The sequence below is a fragment of the Halichoerus grypus genome, chromosome 9, assembly GCF_964656455.1.
Source record: "Halichoerus grypus chromosome 9, mHalGry1.hap1.1, whole genome shotgun sequence".
In the NCBI taxonomy this organism is placed as follows: Eukaryota; Metazoa; Chordata; class Mammalia; order Carnivora; family Phocidae; genus Halichoerus; species Halichoerus grypus.
In genome coordinates, this window is record NC_135720.1 from 69,168,224 (window position 1) to 69,186,825 (window position 18,602).

The 18,602-nt window shown below is 40.3% G+C and overlaps 2 protein-coding genes across 5 annotated transcripts in view; one reads left to right on the forward strand and one right to left on the reverse strand.

Annotated features, from left to right (window-relative positions):
* Positions 1 to 2,642, forward strand: part of GABRR1 (gamma-aminobutyric acid type A receptor subunit rho1) — a 31,162-nt gene extending 28,520 nt beyond the window's left edge. Inside the window, exons 8-9 of the mRNA XM_036065177.2 lie at positions 1,243 to 1,439; positions 2,349 to 2,642. Of these exons, the coding sequence (XP_035921070.1) occupies positions 1,243 to 1,439; positions 2,349 to 2,642 (491 nt within the window). The remainder of the gene's footprint in view (positions 1 to 1,242; positions 1,440 to 2,348) is intronic.
* Positions 1 to 18,602, reverse strand: part of PM20D2 (peptidase M20 domain containing 2) — a 32,572-nt gene that overhangs the window by 1,714 nt on the left and 12,256 nt on the right. The window contains exon 8 of one of the 4 annotated variants that reach the window (XM_036065166.2): positions 14,097 to 18,602. The exons of the other annotated variants lie outside the window; for them this stretch is intronic. The gene's annotated coding sequence lies outside the window, so the exon portion shown is untranslated. Of the gene's footprint in view, positions 1 to 14,096 lie in introns of those variants that run through there. 4 annotated transcript variants of the gene reach the window in all.

Sequence of the window (18,602 nt, forward strand, 5' to 3'; positions counted from 1 at the left end):
TTCATGAATAGCTATTTGCCATCAACTCTCTCCCCTACCTTAAATGTCACACCCACTCAGTCACATCACCATTGCTCAGATGGTTCCGAGGCTTCAAGAGGGAGGGTGACCCCCCCCCCGATTTTAGTGACACTGAGTTGGAGCTGGCCCTTAAGGTGACCCCATTCCCCTGTGATTTGGTATTTGCCAAGCAAATGTTCTGAGCTTAATTTGAAATCCCAGGCAAACACCCCTGACAAATGCCCTGTCCTTTAACAGTTGTTCTATAGCTTGAACAGTTACTGTGCTAAATAAACAAACATTCTAGTTTTAAAAATCTATGTTTTAAAAATCTAAATGAGGTTAACATCATTCTTGGTAAAATTGACCCCTGCATCCTCAAGTCAACATTGCTGAACGCGCAGCCAGGTCCAGCATGGGGATGGTTGTCAGAAGTGCTCTCACAGCTGATAATACAGGCCCAGGACTGCGAGATTCTACACCAGCAACAAGGACACAAGTACTGAAATATACCTAGTGCACTTTTTCCCCTTTTTGGAGAAGTAGTTATAAGAAACACATATATACCTGCTTGTATATATAATCTGTTTTTATTTATTTATTTATTATTTTTTAAGATTTTATTTTTTAAAGTAATTTCTATGTAGGGGATTGAACTCACAACCCTGAGATTGAGAGTCGCATGCTCTACTGACTGAGCCAGCCAGGTGCCCCTATAAATCTCTGTTTTAACCAATTGAATGGAAATAAATATCTTGCTGCCAAAAATATCTAGGGTGGGCTCTCTGCAGAAGGACAAGGTGAGACAGGTGTCACAAGTATGTGGGGGGGGGGAATGGGTAAGTATGAGAGGTGGAGGAACAGGAGAAGCTTCATAAAAGCTAAATCTTTAGGGGCGCCTGGGTGGCTCAGTCGGTAAAGAGTCTGCCTTCAGTTCAGGTAGTGATCTCAGGGTCCTGGGATCCAGCCCCATGACAAGCTCTCTGCTCAGCGGGGAGTCTGCTTCTCCCTCTCCCTCTGTTCTCTCTCTCTTGCTCTTGCTCTCTCAAATAAATAAATAAATAAATAAATCTTAAAAAAAAAAGCTAAATCTTGAGAGATGATTTGGTGTTTGCTAGACAGAGGGGCAGAGATGGAGATTTCTAGGCAGAAGGAGCAGAAGGGACAAAGAAGAGAGGCGTGAAGCTCCCCCAGGGGTTCGGTGAAAGGCAAACGCCTGCTTATTTCTCACTCTGTTTGCAGGTATCACCACCGTGCTGACCATGTCCACCATCATCACGGGCGTGAACGCCTCCATGCCCCGCGTCTCCTACATCAAGGCGGTGGACATCTACCTCTGGGTCAGCTTCGTGTTCGTGTTCCTGTCGGTGCTGGAGTACGCAGCCGTCAACTACCTGACCACCGTGCAGGAGCGCAAGGAGCGGAAGCTGCGCGAGAAGGTGACCTTACCACAAGTGAGGTGTCTGCTCAGGGATAGAGCCTGGTCCGGCTCAGGACTGTGAGCAGGTCAAACCTTCTCTGTAAATTGGGGTGGTGACACCCCCTCCTCCACCTACTTCACCAGTTGGTGTGAAAAGCAAACAAAATAATATGTTAAAACAGTGGGAAATTTACCCTGGGCTACATCTTTCAGTCTTTCAAATATTTATTTAGCACCTATCACATACCAGCAGCTAAGCCAAGTTAATTAAGACAAAGTCCCTTTAATCATGGTGGTGTTCATTGTTTAGTGCTAAAAATAGATGACAGTTCAATATGGTGAAACAATTATTTGTGAACCCAGAGGTGTAATTAAAAAAACAAACAAACAAATAAACAAAACTTCCGGGGAAGTACATTCTCCATTCTAAGAACTTTCCTTTCATATGTGACCCCCGGGATCATCTTCCCTCCCACCAAGCTTTTCTTTCTTCCTCCTGTCTGCAGTCAAATGGTTATTTCCTCCAGAGAACTAGAACTAAGCAGGAGTAAACTATTTCCACAATGCTACACGTTTCGATCCCCACCCGATCACACTACACACACGTAATGTTATCTGAAAACATTCTTATCGGGGCTCCTATCAGTTTATGACCTCAGGGAGAACAGGACAATTATCTGATCATGAACCTTCAGGGGTTGGTCTCTGAGACCATGTGATGTTCCCTCAGAGTTGCTCCGCAAACTTGGAACAAAACAGGACACCTGCTCTTTTAGCATGTCTGCAGTGCCAACACCGTTATTTTCCCATGCCCCGCCCCTAACTGGGAATAAAAGAAACTAGAAAAGGCAACCCCCGACTGGCATGTGGTTTCTTCTGAGAGCTGGAGCTGAGCTCGCATCCCAGTGTGTGTTTGCTGTGTTCGCAGCTTCCTTGCACCTGTGGAATACCCCAGCCACGCGGGGTCATGCTGGATGGCAGCTACAGTGACGGGGAGGTTAATGACCTGGGCAACTACATACCGGAGAATGGAGAGAAGCCGGACAAGATGATGGTGCAGCTGACCTTGGCCTCGGAGAGGAGCTCCCCCCAGAGGAAAAGCCAGAGGAGCAGCTATGTGAGCATGAGGATCGACACCCATGCCATTGATAAATACTCCAGGATAATTTTTCCAGCGGCATATATTTTATTCAATTTAATATACTGGTCTATTTTCTCATAAATGCCTGTTAACTCTATAAATTTCACATTCTTCTGTATGTACCACAGAAATACCTGTATGATGAAAGTAATTTAAGGTTATGATGCAATTAAAGTTCCCACTACCCGCCCTTCACCAGCTTCCCAAAACTACATGGACAAGACACTCCCTGGTTTAATTTGCACTTGTTAACCACCTATTGTATCCTCAGCATTATACTCGGTGCTGCCAGGAATAGGACACCTGTCGCAACTGGTGATACTTGTTACCAGGATCCCCTGGAAGAGCACCCTGCCCGTGTTGTGGACACACTGTAGCTCAACCTCTTTTAGACCCTACGTGCTTATTCACATGAATGATGCCCTCCATGTGCATGTCATTATATTCTCTGGACTAGATGGAATTGGGAAGCACCTAAAACTCGCATGGAACATACATGCCCCGAAACCCCCACTTTGACCAAAATTAATGTTTCACGTCATAGTCTATTCCCTATTTTTCAATGTGTCTCCTCACGTTTAATACAAGGCAACAATAATTTTCCTATTTTTATTTATGTCTTATGGTTCATGAGGTTTCACTTCTTCAGAAGCAAAGCTCTTTAGACTGGTGCAATGGCTTCTGATTTGGGGCGGAGTGGGGAGTTTCCCTGGTAGGGAGACTATGAAGAAGAGGGTCTGCGTTCTGTCAGTTCTGTCATAGAGATAACTAGCCTAGAAAAGTTGTGTTTCAGTGTTTCCTGTTTCATAATCACTGTTTCATGTAGCTCCACCATGGAGCATGTCCTAGTTCAAAGTGAAGTCCTTTCTCAGTACTGTGATACCTTCCCTGAGGAACTTGGAAATAGACAGTTTTCTGCACAAACATTTCAAGAAAATGCATCATTTGGGACTACTACCTGTTACTCATTAGGATGAGAAATACTCACATGGTTTCTGAAGAAAAAAAGAACACCAGAAAGAAAAAGAAATGGGAAGACATCACTGAACATCTCTAGTTATACTTAGTGAATGCCACCATTTTCTGTGAACCAGAAAACAATGGCCATCTCTCGCCAGGGCATGGGATAAGAGAGAGGGTTCTAATTTGATGTATTATTTAAAAATATAAATAAGTGGGGCGCCTGGGTGGCTCAGTTGGTTAGACGACTGCCTTCGGCTCAGGTCATGATCCTGGAGTCCCTGGATCGAGTCCCGCATCGGGCTCCCTGCTCGGTGGGGAGTCTGCTTCTCCCTCTGACCCTCCCCCCTCTCATGTGCTCTCTCTCTCATTCTCTCTCTCTCAAATAAAAAAAAAAAAAAAAAAAAAAAAAAAATCTAAAAAAAAAATATAAATAAGTTATTAATACTGTATATCTACAGGATCAACCCCCACCAAATTTATCCAAATAGCATTTGTTTGAAACTCACTTTAATAAAGTGAATTCTATACACAATGATGTCATTTTCTTTCCACAGTTAATTGAACTTCATATGAGAACCATACTTCATTCTAATATGTAAATAAAACCACATTTGCCCAAATCCTAATTACAAGGTAATCTCCCATTTCCCCCAATAAAAACTCATGAAAACAAAGTTTTTTGGCAAACTCAAGAAGATACGTAAAGGGATATAGATGAAATAAACATTAGCTTTTGATATTTAAAGACATTTTTAAACATTACTTTTTTCATGCTTATTTTATGAAACAATTTCGATCAAACTCTTCACAAACATCCTTGCCACTCACTTCTTCCTCATGACCAGAGCCCCTCTGAGTCATCTAACAAGGTTTCCAGGGCACATCATCTGAATTTCCATCTACTTTGTTTGGAAAACTCATATAGGATGCTGTATTAGCCTGCTCAGGCTGCCTTAGCAGCTGGCTGAAACAACATGAATTTATTTTCTCTTAGTTCTGGAGGCTGGAAGTCCAAGATCAAGGTGTTGGCAGGTTGGTTTCTCCTGAGCTCTCCCTCCTTGACTTGCAGATGCCCACATTCTTGCTATGTCCTCGCATGGCCTTTTTCTCTGAGTCCATGCATCCCTGGTGTCTCTTTCTTTTCTATAAGGACACTAGACATACTGGATTAGAGCTCCACCCTAATGATCTCATTTACCTTAATTGCCTCTTTAAAAGCCCTATCTTCAAATAAGTCACACTGGGAGTGAAGACTTCAACATATAAACTGGGGACAGAGTGGGGCAAAATTCAGAACAGATGTCCATGGGAATTATTCATTTGCATAATAGTACATCTTATAGGTGTTTACTCTTGATCTTTATAACGTAATCACATACAGTATTGTTTTTTAAAGTTTATAGTGATATCCACACTGGTAGTTAGGAAGAAGAAACGATTAAATTCATGCTAAATTTCTTTGCTGTCTTAAAGCAATTCTCTCAGGTGACCTCTTCAAGCATTTCAATGCTAATGTTTTCTCAAGGCCATACTTTGCTGTTAAAGCTATGTGTTTGAGAGAACTCTAATACGACTTTGTAAAGACCCAAATATAAAGCAACTATTTCTGATGGATAATTTTGGAGAGAACCTCACCATGTATGTGGGCACCTATAGTACTTAATAAACTTTTGCTGGCATGACTGGAGAATAGGAAGATGTGGTTAATAATATTGTCTGGTTAAGAGGCAGGTACCATCATATGCCCATATTGAATAATTTTTCTTTTTTTTTTTTTAAAGATTTTATTTATTTATTTGAGAGAGAGAATGAGATAGAGAGAGAGAGCATGAGGGGGGAGGGTCAGAGGGAGAAGCAGACTCCCTGCTGACAGCAGGGAGCCCGATGCGGGACTCGATCCTGGGACTCCAGGATCATGACCTGAGCCGAAGGCAGTCGCTTAACCAACTGAGCCACCCAGGCGCCCTGAATAATTTTTCAAGAGTCAAAATACTGGGGGCCCCTGGGTGGCTCAGATGGTTAAGCATCTGCCTTCGGCTCAGGTCATGATCCCAGGGTCCTGGGATCGAGCTCTGAGTCGGGCTCCCTGCTCAGTGAAGAGTCTGCTTCTCCCTCTCCCTCTGCCTGCCCTCCCCTTGCTTGTGCTCGCTCTCTGTCAAATAAAAAAAAAAAAATCTTAAAAAAAAATAGTCAAAATACTGTAAAATACAGTTGATTTGAACTATATCAAACATAATTTATTCTCTGGTAGTTCAGAGGGTAGTTCAGGATTTTGAGGGTTTATCATCATTGTTGTGCTATAATGTGGACATCATAAAGATGTGCAGAGTGTTAGCCAGGAAGGAACTGGGGTTAGTCAGACCAGCTTTTACTTAATGGCAATATTCTCTTTCTGTGTCATATATCCCTAACCAATAGTCATTAGTTTTTTCATAATTCATATTTTTTTAAATGATCAGCTTTTTTTTTTTTTAAAGATTTTATTGATTTGACAGCGAGAGAGAGAGCACAAGCAGGGGGAGCGGCAGAGGGAGAGGGAGAAGCACACTCCCCACTGAGCAGGGAGCCCGACGCGGGGCTCGATCCCAGGACCCTGAGATCATGACCCGAGCTGAAGGCAGATGCTTAACGACTGAGCCACCCAGGCTCATAATTCATATTTTAGAGAAGAGTGGTGATGCTAGATTTTAGGAAGAATAAAAAATGGCTTGTTAGTAACAATGAAACCTCACATTTGTAAAACCTAGTTATAAACAAGTACTTTTTTTTTTAAAGTAGGGTGGAGCCCAGTTGCAGGGCTTGAACTCACAATCCTGAGATCAAGACCTGAGGTGAAATCAAGAGTTGGATGCTTAACCTACTGAGCCACCCAGGTGCCCCAGAAACAAGTACTTTTTTTTTTTTAAAGATTTTATTTATTTATTTGTCAGAGACAGAGAGGGAGAGAGCGAAAGCGCACAAGCAGGGGGAGCAGCAGGCAGAGGGAGAAGCAGGCTTCCCGCCCAGCAGGGAGCCCGATGCAGGACTCGATCCCAGGACCCTGGGATCATGACCTGAGCTGAAGGCAGACGCTTAACCTTCTGAGCCACCCAGGCGCCCCACAAACAAGTACTTTTGATGTGGCACTTTGGGGTCTGAGAGCAAATGGTCAAGAAGGAATTTTTGAGATGTCTTTGGTGCAAAAAAAAGGTGTGTGTGTGTGTGTGTGTGTGTGTTTTAAGAGTGCCAAAAAAGGTGGTTTTATTAAATGGACAGGACCCGTGGGCAGAAAGCTGCACTGGGCTTGTGAGGAGTGACTGATTACATACTTTCAAGTTGGGAGGAGGTTAGGGATAGCATAAGTCTCTAAGGAATTTGGAAGCAAGGTTTCCAGGACCTTGGGGGCCAGCTGTTGTTCGGATAAGGTCATTTACTTCTGTCTGGTAAACCCTTAGTCAGGAGACCCTTCAAATGTGTATCAGTGGGCCATCTGTTTGGATGGTTGCTAACATATCTTGGAGAGGTAGAGATAAAGGAAGTTTCCAAAGGGATTTTCGTATGTTAAAGAAGACTGGGCGCCTGGGTGGCTCAGTTGGTTAAGCAACTGCCTTCGGCTCAGGTCATGATCCTGGAGTCCCGGGATCGAGTTCCGCATCGGGCTCCCTGCTCAGCGAGGAGCCTGCTTCTCCCTCTGACCCTCCTCCCTCTCATGTACTCTCTCTCATTCTCATTCTCTCAAATAAATAAATAAATCTTTAAAAAAAAAAAAAAGAAGACTTACAGGATCCTGGAGGTAGGGCTAATGTCAAGCTGAAGTTGCCTTTGGCCTCTAGCAGAGTACTAATACTGAAGCAGTTGAGCTCTTTGAGGAAGGACGGTCACTCTGCCTGTCCCAAGTACTTGTCAATGGGCTGGAAGTTGTAAGGAAGTTTAATTTTTTCTGCATTTCTTTCGCCTTTGTTCTCCACATCACTTTCAGATAGTGTATTTGTATTAAAGATTCCTAAGTTTCAAGTACAAAAACCTTTCATTTTGTGGTAACTCACTAAAGAACTCATACGAAGAGACATAGACTAAGAAGTCAGTGAAGGGGGGCGCCTGGGTGGCTCAGTTGGTTAAGCATCTGCCTTTGGCTCAGGTCATGATCTTCTATCCTGGGATAGAGCCCCACATTGGGCTCCCTGCTCAGCAGGGAGCCTGCTTCTCCCTCTCCCTATGCCCCTCTCCCGGCTTGTGCTTGCTCTCTTTCTCTCTCTCATATAAATAAATAAAATCTTAAAAAAAAAAAAGTCGGTGAAAGAAAAGAATAAGATGAACTCTTGATGAAAATTTAGTATCTAATTAGCAGGGAAAAAAACAAACAACACTTCCATTTTCAGGCCAAATGAGAGTTGAACACAACCCTAATGACTGCAAGATAAAATTCAAACTCTTTTTGGTCTATACAGCATTCGACAGTTTGATTTGTCTGATGAATGTGACAGCACCTTTGGCATTTTGTAGCTTGAACCCTCCTATACGTATCAGATTCTCCAATATATAAAAGCCCTTTCAACTTTTTATAGCTCTCATTTATTCTGAAAACTGAAAATAAGACAGGGAAACACAACGTATAAAGAAATGCAAAAAGTAAATACTCCCCAAATCCCCACCATTTCCTTGGTTTAAAAATTTAATTGACTTTTTTTTTTAAGATTTTATTCATTTATTTGCCAGAGAGAGAGAGCACAAGCAGGGGGAGCAGCAGAGAGAGGGAGAGGGAGAAGCAGGTTCCCTGCTGAGCAAGGAGCCCAATGCAGGACTCGAACCCAGGACCCTGGAATCGTGACCTGAGCTGAAGGCAAACGCTTAACCGACTGAGCCACCCAGGTGTCCCTTAATTGACATTTCTAAGAGTAGCATTAACACTGGGGAAAACTGACTGGAGCAAGAAAAAAGGTTCTGGCAACAAATATTAAATATAATCTTAATTTTTGGGGCTTGCAACATAGAATCTAGACGAATGTAATTCTAAAACATTGTCCCTAAAAATGATGGATTCCAAGGAAATGAAAATTCTTGTAGGCTGAGAGGTCAATGGAATTATTTGATAAGGATTAAATAAAGAGGCACGGAAGTTGCTTTAGGAAATTTTCCTGGTCACAATAGCAAGATTTCTTGTATGCAAAGGCCAAGTTTTAAATCTCATTCAGGCACGTTTTAACAGGATTCCACTTGTAATTTTCCAGTAGGTTTCTTCCTCTTACATCTTCTATTGGAAAGCAATCAACTTTAGTATTGCCCAATTTAATGATATGCCTAGAAAAATCATTCAAGCATGATGAGAAAAGAAAAAATGATCTCTGCAAATTTCTCAATATTCACCGAAAATTGGCACCATTTTCTCATGTGGTACATCTGCACACAACTATCCTTATATGAAAATCAATTTTAATGTTCTGGCTTCTCCCCAAAATACCATGACTACAACTTAATATGAACCTGGCTTTGCCACTTCAACTAGTTAACAATCTTCGCAAAATTGTCTTTAGTTATGAAATATGGCATAATTGTACTCACATATGTCTGGTGGATTTACCTAAAAACTAAAGATTTAAGGTTCAGCTTCACAACTATTTTCCCATTTTGTAATACTGTTCCGTAACACAATTATCATGGCATTCTTCAAGTTGGATTCCATATTGGGGTATTCGCTGCATCTATTTTTAATTGGGATAAAAATACAATTTGATTCTTGCAACTCAGACATCCCCAGAGCAGGGTTGGCATTATCTAGTAATGTGTTAAGAAAGCAGAATCTCAGTACCCGCCTTCCACCTTCTCAATTACAACCCGTATTTTAACAAGATCCTTTAGGTGATTCATTTGGGGCTGCCACTCAGCCTAGGCAGTGAGAGGATGCACCCAAGGCAGAACAAAAGAGAAGTTTACTGATCACACTGCAGGACAGCAGTGGGCAAGAGAGTAAAGGAGAGACTGCAAGGAGGTAGTGGGGAGAGGCCACAGTTATAGGGCGGCATAAGGGAGTATGGGGATATATGGAATTTTCTAAACCTTTTTTGGTAATCTTAGGAACTGCGCCTGGTTGTGAGTAGCCCATTGGGCAGTTAGGGCCTATGGCTATTTCGAGGTGGGTCACTTAAAGAGCCTCTTTGTATCCAGCTCAGTGGTCGCTGTGGGTCCTTTTGCCTTGCTCAGGATTCCATCACTCAAGTGTTGCCTAAAGCAGCCTCCACAATTCATCCGTACATTCAAATTAGCCAAAGCTCTGAACTAGGCTCACATAACCATACATCTTCGAGTATCATTCGCAAGTGATATAAGAGCTACATTTATACATTCAACAACTCAATATTGAGGGCCTACTATATGTGCTAAGCACTGCGTTAAGAGCCAAAGCTGATCCGTTGATCTCAAACAAGTTGGTCAAGAACATTGCTCCTCCACCCCCCACCCACCCGTCCATTAAGTCTACAGCCCTCAATCATCAAACGCAGCTTAAAAAACACAAATGCCTCTACAAAATAGGAAGAAATGTTTGTCCTGGAAACTTCAAAAATATTTCTCCACCACAAAGCTCAACTGAGTTAAATTTTTTTTTTTTTTTAATTCTAAGGGCGTATGAATCTTAGTTACCTTAGTTACCTTAGTAACTAACTACCTCAGTTACCTTAGTTACCAAATCTAAGTGCAGCTTTGGGAAGTAAATTTATAAAAAGCAGAAAAAACTCATAATCCTATTAAGCAGAGGCAACTAGTACTGCTTTTTTTTCTGTACATTTTTATATAGTTGCCATCATATCTTATATACAAATTGATTTTGGTTCTTTTCTGGAACATAGCATGACCATTTTCCTAATAAGAGCTCCTTATATTCTGCAGCCATTAAAATCATTCCATATTTTAAACATACAAGGCAATCTTCCCCTTAATATTGGACAAAAAATAATGCTGTGATGAATACTCTTAGATATATATTCTTGTCAGACTCTGTTTCCTTACACTGACAATGAATGTCTGGAATGGATGTTCATTTGAGATCAATATTCTTTATTATGTTATAGTAGTGTGATTCTAGGTTCCTAGTTTTCTAGGACTTGAAAAATCACAAATGGGATTAAACCATACCTTAGTAGTATCTGACAATATGGAACAGCAACCCACTCATACTAGCTTAAGAAAGAAATAGAAGGGGGCACCTCAGTGGCTCAGTTGTTAAGCGTCTGCCTTCGGCTCAGGTCATGATGGTCCTGGGACCGAGCCCCGCATCGGGCTCCCTGCTCTGCGGGAAGCCTGCTTCTCCCTCTTCTACTCCCCCTGCGTGTGTCCCCTCTCTTGCTGTGTCTCTGTCAAATAAATAAAATCTTTAAAAAAAAAAAAAGTGCCTTCAGCTCAGGTCATGATCCCGGGGTCCTGGGATCGAGCCCCAAGTCAGGGCTCCCTGCTCGGTGGGGAGTCTGCTTCTCCCTCTCCTCCCTGCTCATGCTCTCTTGCTATCTCTGTCGCTATCTTTGTCTCTCTCTCTCTCAAATAAATAAATAAAATCTTCAAAAAAAAAAAAAAGAAAAATAGAATAGAGGGGAATCTCACCTTTAAATAAAGTAAATAGAAGTCCAGCTGGACCTGATGAACACTGGAAAGATTTCAGACAGCTTTCTTTTTTAGGCAGTATAACACCTTTCTTACATTTCTGGGTGATTGCTGTATTGGCTACTAAGCTTGTCCTCTGCACATACATGACATTCAGCTCCAGATTTGTCTTTAAACTTCTAGGGCTCATCGTCATCTAAATGATACCCCCACCCCAGGAGAGCTAATTCAAGTGTCTCCCCATCCATATCAGAATTCCAGGTCAGTTTGTATAGGTCTTCTAGAGAGCTGAAAGAGGGTAAACTAGCTCTTCAAGAGACAGGAAAGGAATTAGCAACCAGAATCAGATTAAAGACTTTTTCCTCCTCTGCCTACCCTGAGCTCAGTGACGGCTGTCGGCAAATGAGCCAAAACGAGAGGGATCCTTCAGACTATTAAAAACAAGAAACAAAACAAAACAAATAAATACAAAAACGAAAGTTTCAGCAACTGGTTCAACATGTAGGACATGCTTTTGAGTATGCAGAAAGTTGATTTCCCTGGCAGTGGGAATGCACGTATCTAAGGCCATATATTAAAAGATAATAAATATGGCTGTGACAAATCATGGTGAGGACAGAAAACAAATCTTGTTAGTGAAATTATGTTCTTGTCATCTTAGAATAAGAAATTTGTGGGCACGTGGGTGGCTCAGTCAGTTAAGCATCTGCCTTCTGCTCAGGTCATGATCTCAGGGCCCTGGGATCAAGAGGCTCCACGGGGAGCCTCTTCTCCCTCTACCTCTGCCTCTCCCTTTTCTCTCTGTCTCTCATGAATAAATAAAGAAAATCTTAAAAAAAAAAAAAGAAATTTGTGCTTTGTGAATTCATTTCTAAGCTTTTGTTATTTTTTTTCTCTTTGATTTCCTAAATTCATTTTTGTCCAATCTTAGATCCACGTTGAAAAGATATCATATTTAGGCCAGGAGAACTTAGTAAGTGGCAGAGGATGGAAGGGTGTAGAGAGCAAGATGGAGTCACTCAGGTCAAGCAAGAGCCTGTTTCAAATAGGGACCTGTGTTAAGCAATGATGTAGAGTTAAGGGTACTGCAGAGGGGCACCTGGGTGGCTCAGCAGGTTAACTGTCTGGCTCTTGATCTCAGCTCAGGCCTTGATCTCAGGGTCCTGAGCTCAAGCTCCATGTTGGGCTCCACACTAGGTGTGCAGCCTACTTAGAAAAAAAAAGGGGGGTACTGCAGCCACGAGATACCGCTGGGATCAGCATCAGGTGACACCTCAGAACTGGTAACAACCACAAGCAGAAGCAGGGGCCCAAGACCGATTAAAATCCCTTTGAAATGGAGAGGATTTTTTCAGCAAACTGTCACTCTTCAGACATGACCCCTCTATGTCTGACCACTTAAGAAAGGCAGCTGCCAGATTGATCTCTGAAAAGAACTGAGATCCTTTACTGCGGAGCATAATAAGCAGCGTATGTTGAGCTGACCCGACCTAGGTCTTATCTCAACCTCAACCACACCCACAGATTGACTTCTGTTTCCTACACCCTTCTGTTATCTTGTTATATTGTGTGGCTTGTCTTACGTTCTGCTCCGTGGGCTGGGTAAGAAGTCAAGTTAATCACATGGTGAAATGTCATTGAGTTTGGAATCCTGAACCTGCTTTTAAATTATGATTAACTTTGCCTCATGATTAGATAAAGCTGACATTGTGGAAAGACACAATTCATGTGTGCGCCTTCATAGCGTGCATCACGACAAAGGGGTCGTGGCAACAGCAGAGGATGGAACAGGGGCTAAAATCTGATTGGAGATGCCTAGAGATAAAAACCCAAGAGAACCATGGTTGCAATCTCTTTCTGCCTGGGATTTTCTATCACAAGCTCTTCTTATATATATATATTTGTACATGGGACCTTCTCTTAAAGAACACACAACCCACCTAAGCGGGTTTTGTGACTTGGGATGAATGGTTCCCCTACCACAACACATGATCTTCCTGTAAGGAATGGTCGGGTCAGATGACAAGGCACGCATGAGGTGATTGATCATTAATCCTGAATCCGTATCATTTATAGGCAATTAACAATGCTTGGATTTAGAAGGTTTGGTATTCCTTGAGTAAATTAAGCTCAAATGGGAAAACATGAAGTTTCTGAACTGCTTTCCATTCTCCTGAGCTAAACAAAATACTGCATCAGATGGTGACACAACAAATTGATAGAAGTTCAAACTCTGATGTAATTTATTGTTCACTCAGTGGGGTAAGGTCTAACTTAGTCTTTGACCTAAACAAGGTTCTTATCTAAGACTCTGACCTTATATTTCTATTTTATATTCCTGAGGTTTATTTTTTAAGGTGATTGGATACTTTGATCCACTGAACTAACAAAAACTAATCTTACATTTCCATCCCTGGAAAGAAGGATTGGACTCTATTTTGAAAGCCAGTCTAAATTTTTCTCATATGAAGACACTTGTAATTTTTTTCACATGAGGCACTTATTCTTCAGCCATTGGTAAGAATCTAAAGACCTATTCTATTGCATTTTAGTTACTATGTGGAATTATTTTGTATTAAAGTTGAAAAATCTTTTTAGAGAAAATTCAATACTATAATTACGTATTCTCTTACCATGTACAGTTTACACTGGCATTTTTCAGCTTCTGAGACTAGTAAAACATTCATTTTTTAAACAACGCAATTTTTAAAATTCTCCATTATATGAGTAATATGACATTTATTTTTTTTCTTTAGTTTTTTATTTTAAGTAAACTCCACGCCACATGTGGGGCTTGAACTCACAACCCTAAGATTGAGAGTCACATGCTCTACTGACTGAGCCCGCCAGGTGCCCCGACATTTACAGTTTAAAAGCAAATCATCATCTGTAAAACTGATGAATTAATAAGAGAATAATATATCACAAGGTATTCGAGAAATCGTACTTTAGCTTCATGTATTTTCTTATCTCCATGTATGCTGAAAACAACCACAAGACAACTGCTATTAAACATATTTATTACCATTTCAGATTTTCACACACACTTTAATATGTACGTATTAAAATACTACAGGAACTACCGTCACCTGATGGTGGTAGAGACTGCTTACTTGAAAATATTAACTTCATACATATCAAAACGCATCATCCTCAAATGAACTGCAAAATGCCTTAAGTATGTTGAAGCGATAAAGACAGAGTTTATCATACTTTACAGCCGTATAAAGAGTCGCTAGCCAGCATGAAGATAACGGATTTATTTTACAATGAAAATGTGTTTTGATAGTTTGGAAGGCTAGTACACTATGTAGGGCACTTTCTTTTTTTTTTTTTTTTTTTAAATGTTTTATTTATTCTTGAGGGTCAGAGGAAGAGAGAGAGAGAGAGAGAGAGGCAGAGGGAGAAGCAGGCTCCCCGCCTAGCAGGGAGCCTGATGCGGGACTCGATCCCAGGACCCTGGGATCATGACCTGAGCCGAAGGCAGACGCTTAACCATCTGAGCCACCCAGGCGCCCTATGTAGGGCACTTTCCAAAAGACTGAAGAGATGCTTTGGGTAAAAAGTAAGAAATGTATAAAACAAAACTATCAGAAAGATTTTTTTAAAAAGAGTATTTGACAATCATCCTTTAAAAAAAAGACTTTTAATATCAATTTCTTCTATCCAACCAAACTGACATGACTCAGGTATTTTTAAATATTTTAGAAACACTTCCTAAAAAATTTACAAGACAGTAGCTTTCAGATGTTCCCTCAATACCTGGGTTGCTCAGACGAAGTAAATCTTATGAGAACTCACCACCAACCCCAAGCGTTTTCACGCATATGCTTACTCTTCTTACCACCTTGAGCTTAGAAGTAGGCAGTCCTCCACAAATGTTCACTGAACTCAGCTACTGAAATTACAACAGCTAAAATATCAATATATCCATAACTCAACAGGCCTTTGGAAGACTGTGGGAAATCATAACACTGTCAGTTTATACAAGTATTCATAAACACATGAAAATGTTCTAGTTTACCCTACATGCCTCAGCCCTTTTGAATGCTATACAAAGAAGTAATTAAAAGGATAAACTTCCTGAGTAGTTCCATAAAATATGGATAATATTTAAAAATGAAAAGCAGTCTGAAAAGAGGCAAGCTAAACATTAGCTATACTCTTTTATTATATGGCATAGACTAATTTAGTAATTAATAGTCCCACATAACTGTTTTACTCAGGTTGTTGTCAGGCCTGCTTTTAAAATTAAGTCACTAAGGAGAAAACGTTTTCAGTCTGTAGTTATATTTAAATCATCAATTTGACTTCTACCTTTTAAAGTCTATTAATTTAACAAAGACAGCCAAAAGTTGGTATTTGAGGAAAAGACTTTCGGTGCAGGTTATGAACAATGAAAGATCATTAAAAAGGCGTGTAACAAAAGTATTTTCCATAAAAACAAAGACACCTCAAACACGTCCACTCATACCTCTAGTTTAGGTGAGAAACGAGGTCAATCTTGAAAAAAAAATCATATAATTTTAAACTTTGCACTAAGTCAGCTTGGCCTTTCTTCCCCCCAAGAATCAGGTTTTAGTGTACCTGAAGGAAACTAAGTATAAGTATATTGAAAAGATACTGGCTTCCAATAATATACAGTCATACTGATATATGGTATCAATATATTGATGTATAATCTAGTAGAGGAGTAACAATGGCCACTGATGCTAAGTGATAATTAAGTGTCATCACTCAAACGATTTCTAGGAGAAAAACTTGGTTGCCCCTTTCCTCAAACGAGGATACAATTTTCCTCAAAAACAAGATACAAAATTATAAATTCTGAAAGGTCCTATTTGTTAACCTCCTAAAAATAAGCAGTCACCTTTTAAAAGTATAAAGAGCTAAATATAACCCTTCCTTGTCTAAAAGTCACACTGTTCACATGTAATCTAGTGTTTCCTTTATCTTCCAGAATCTCTGGAGATTTAACGTATGCTGAGAGGACCAACCAACAATGGTAATTTAAGCCAAGTAGAAACGTTTATGAAAATTCAGCACCGTTACTGAGGAAACATGCCGCTGAAGTATGGGGGTATAAAAAGAGCTTAGTTCCAAAAGGAAAATCTATCATTACAAAGGCAGCGGTCGCTTACATTCAAATGGCATCATGAGGATTAGTGATCATTGGTTCCTCTGAAATGAGATTTTTGACTCCAGCATTTATGTACGTGTTTATTTATACTTTATAGTGTAATGTGGCTCAATTAACTCACTGGTATATAAAAAATAAAAAGGGATGAAAAATCTGAATTGTATTAAATACAAATGAAGTAAAATAATGTGAAATGTCAAGGTAAGCTCTAGTACTAAAAAAAATGTACCTCTACATAGGCTCTAGAGCATCAGTTCTCAACCTCTTTTCTGACATGATAAATCCATGCCATATTCCAATGACTAAACCCGTGCAGATGACACCCGCCCACCAGCTCCAGCCCCACACCTCGTTCTCTCACGCAAGAATACTTATCAGAGCCCAAGTGAGTCTGAGGAGAATATTATTAGTGTGTCAGTCACCTGTTAACAATCACTGTTCGATAGAATGTTATCGAGGCTTTAGAAAATAGAACCGTGTTCCTTAGAGCGCGGGACTTCTATAAGGAATTTAAAACCTGCAGTTGAGACATTTATTAAGTTGATAATGAGGAAACTAATTCCGTTTATAGAAACTGGCGATCTTGGACATATTCCAATTCTCCGCCAGAAGCCTCTGCTGATCCCTCTCCGGTTTGTAAAACATATACCAACCATGGCTCTTTGAGATTACAAATAATCTCACAAGGTGTGTCACCGCAGAGCCAGATCTCACGGCTGATGTGAAGAGCTGCAAGACTGGCTTGCATAGAGGACAGACTGAGGCATCAGGAGAGCTGTGGCTCACAGTGAAGTAAATGCTAAAAGAAACAAACTGCTGAAGGTACCAGAATGCCAGACGAGGACAAACCGCCGATGCACTGCAACGGTCAACACCAGGGCCCTGCCAGCTAAACCCCTTTCTCTGAGTTTTCAGTTGGCTTGCAGGTTTATCCTAGGAGAAGATCTGATTACATGATGTAAGTCAAAGAAGGACCGATTTTATTTTACTGTTATACAGCACAGAGACTGGCAAATTTTTTAAAAATAAAGGGCTGGACTGTAAATATTTTAAGTTTTACTAGTCACATGACCTGATCTTGGTCTCTGATATATTTTTTTTTTCTATGACTCTTTAAAAATGTAAAGATTATTTTTCGCATGCTAGCCATATAAAATCGGGCACTTGCCAAACGAGGCCATAGCTTGTAGTCCCCCTTGATATAGAAGAAAAGCAATTCTCAACTACTAACTCTCCTCTTTTTTTCAACTTTAAATAATTTCAGATAGAATAGGAATTACAGGTTCAAAGGACTGTAAGGATGAGCGATCTAACTTTCCAAATGGGGAGCTCAAGGCTCAGGGGCCCCGAGTGACCTGCTTGGAGCAGAGAGACCAAACACTTGTCTCTCTTTTACCTTCCATTTTTGGAATACACTCAAATTCGAGGACTCCCTTTAAAATGAAGTATACTAGAACTTTACTATATTCACAGCTTAAAGTATTTGCTTTACCAGATACTTTTTTTTTCACATTCTTTTATCATGTTCAAGAAATTCACACTCAGAACCAAGAAAAACTTACAATACTTTTAAACTAGTATTGAGATAGCATGGGGCTTGAGGAGGCTTAGAATTCTGTCCCCCAAACTCAGTAAACTGGACAGGACGGCTTCTGAGTTGAAGCCTGAATAGGGCTGCTGGGTCGAGGTGACCAGTTATATGACATTAATATTCAAAGCAAACAGACTTTGCTCCTTTCTCATTAAGTCCCTCTAGAACACACCGGGCTACCAAGCAAACACTTCACAGAAATGAGTCTAACCCGTCTATGTTTTTTCCTATTACAGAAATATGGACTTAGGAATAGCACTTTAATGCCACTTCTCAGAGTTAATTAAAAAAATTTTTTTTCTTATTCTTTGTACCTGAGTTTCTAGTTGTTTCCCACAGCATTTCCGATTAAAACCTGCTTTTATTATCAATGAAAAGATTCTCTAAACCAAAACAGATATAGTCAGATATTCAAAATGAACCTTCCCTAAATTTAGCACTTGAATTTTAAACTATTTCACCACCCTATATCAAAAAAGAAAAAAATCTTTCATGGGTCAATTCTGAATATAAAGTTTGAAATCCCTTGCATCTTTTAAAATACACTTATACAACAATTAAATTAATATTTAATTAATATTATTAATCAATAATATTAATTAAAATAATTAACATTTATAAAATATTATCACTGATAAACCATGCATCATCCAAGTTGTTTAAGAAATGCCATCACAGGGGAGCCTGGCCGGCTCAGTCGGTGGAGTGTGTGACTCTTGATCTCGCGGGGTTGAGTTCGAGCCCCACGTTGAGTGTAGAGATAACTTAAAAATAAAAT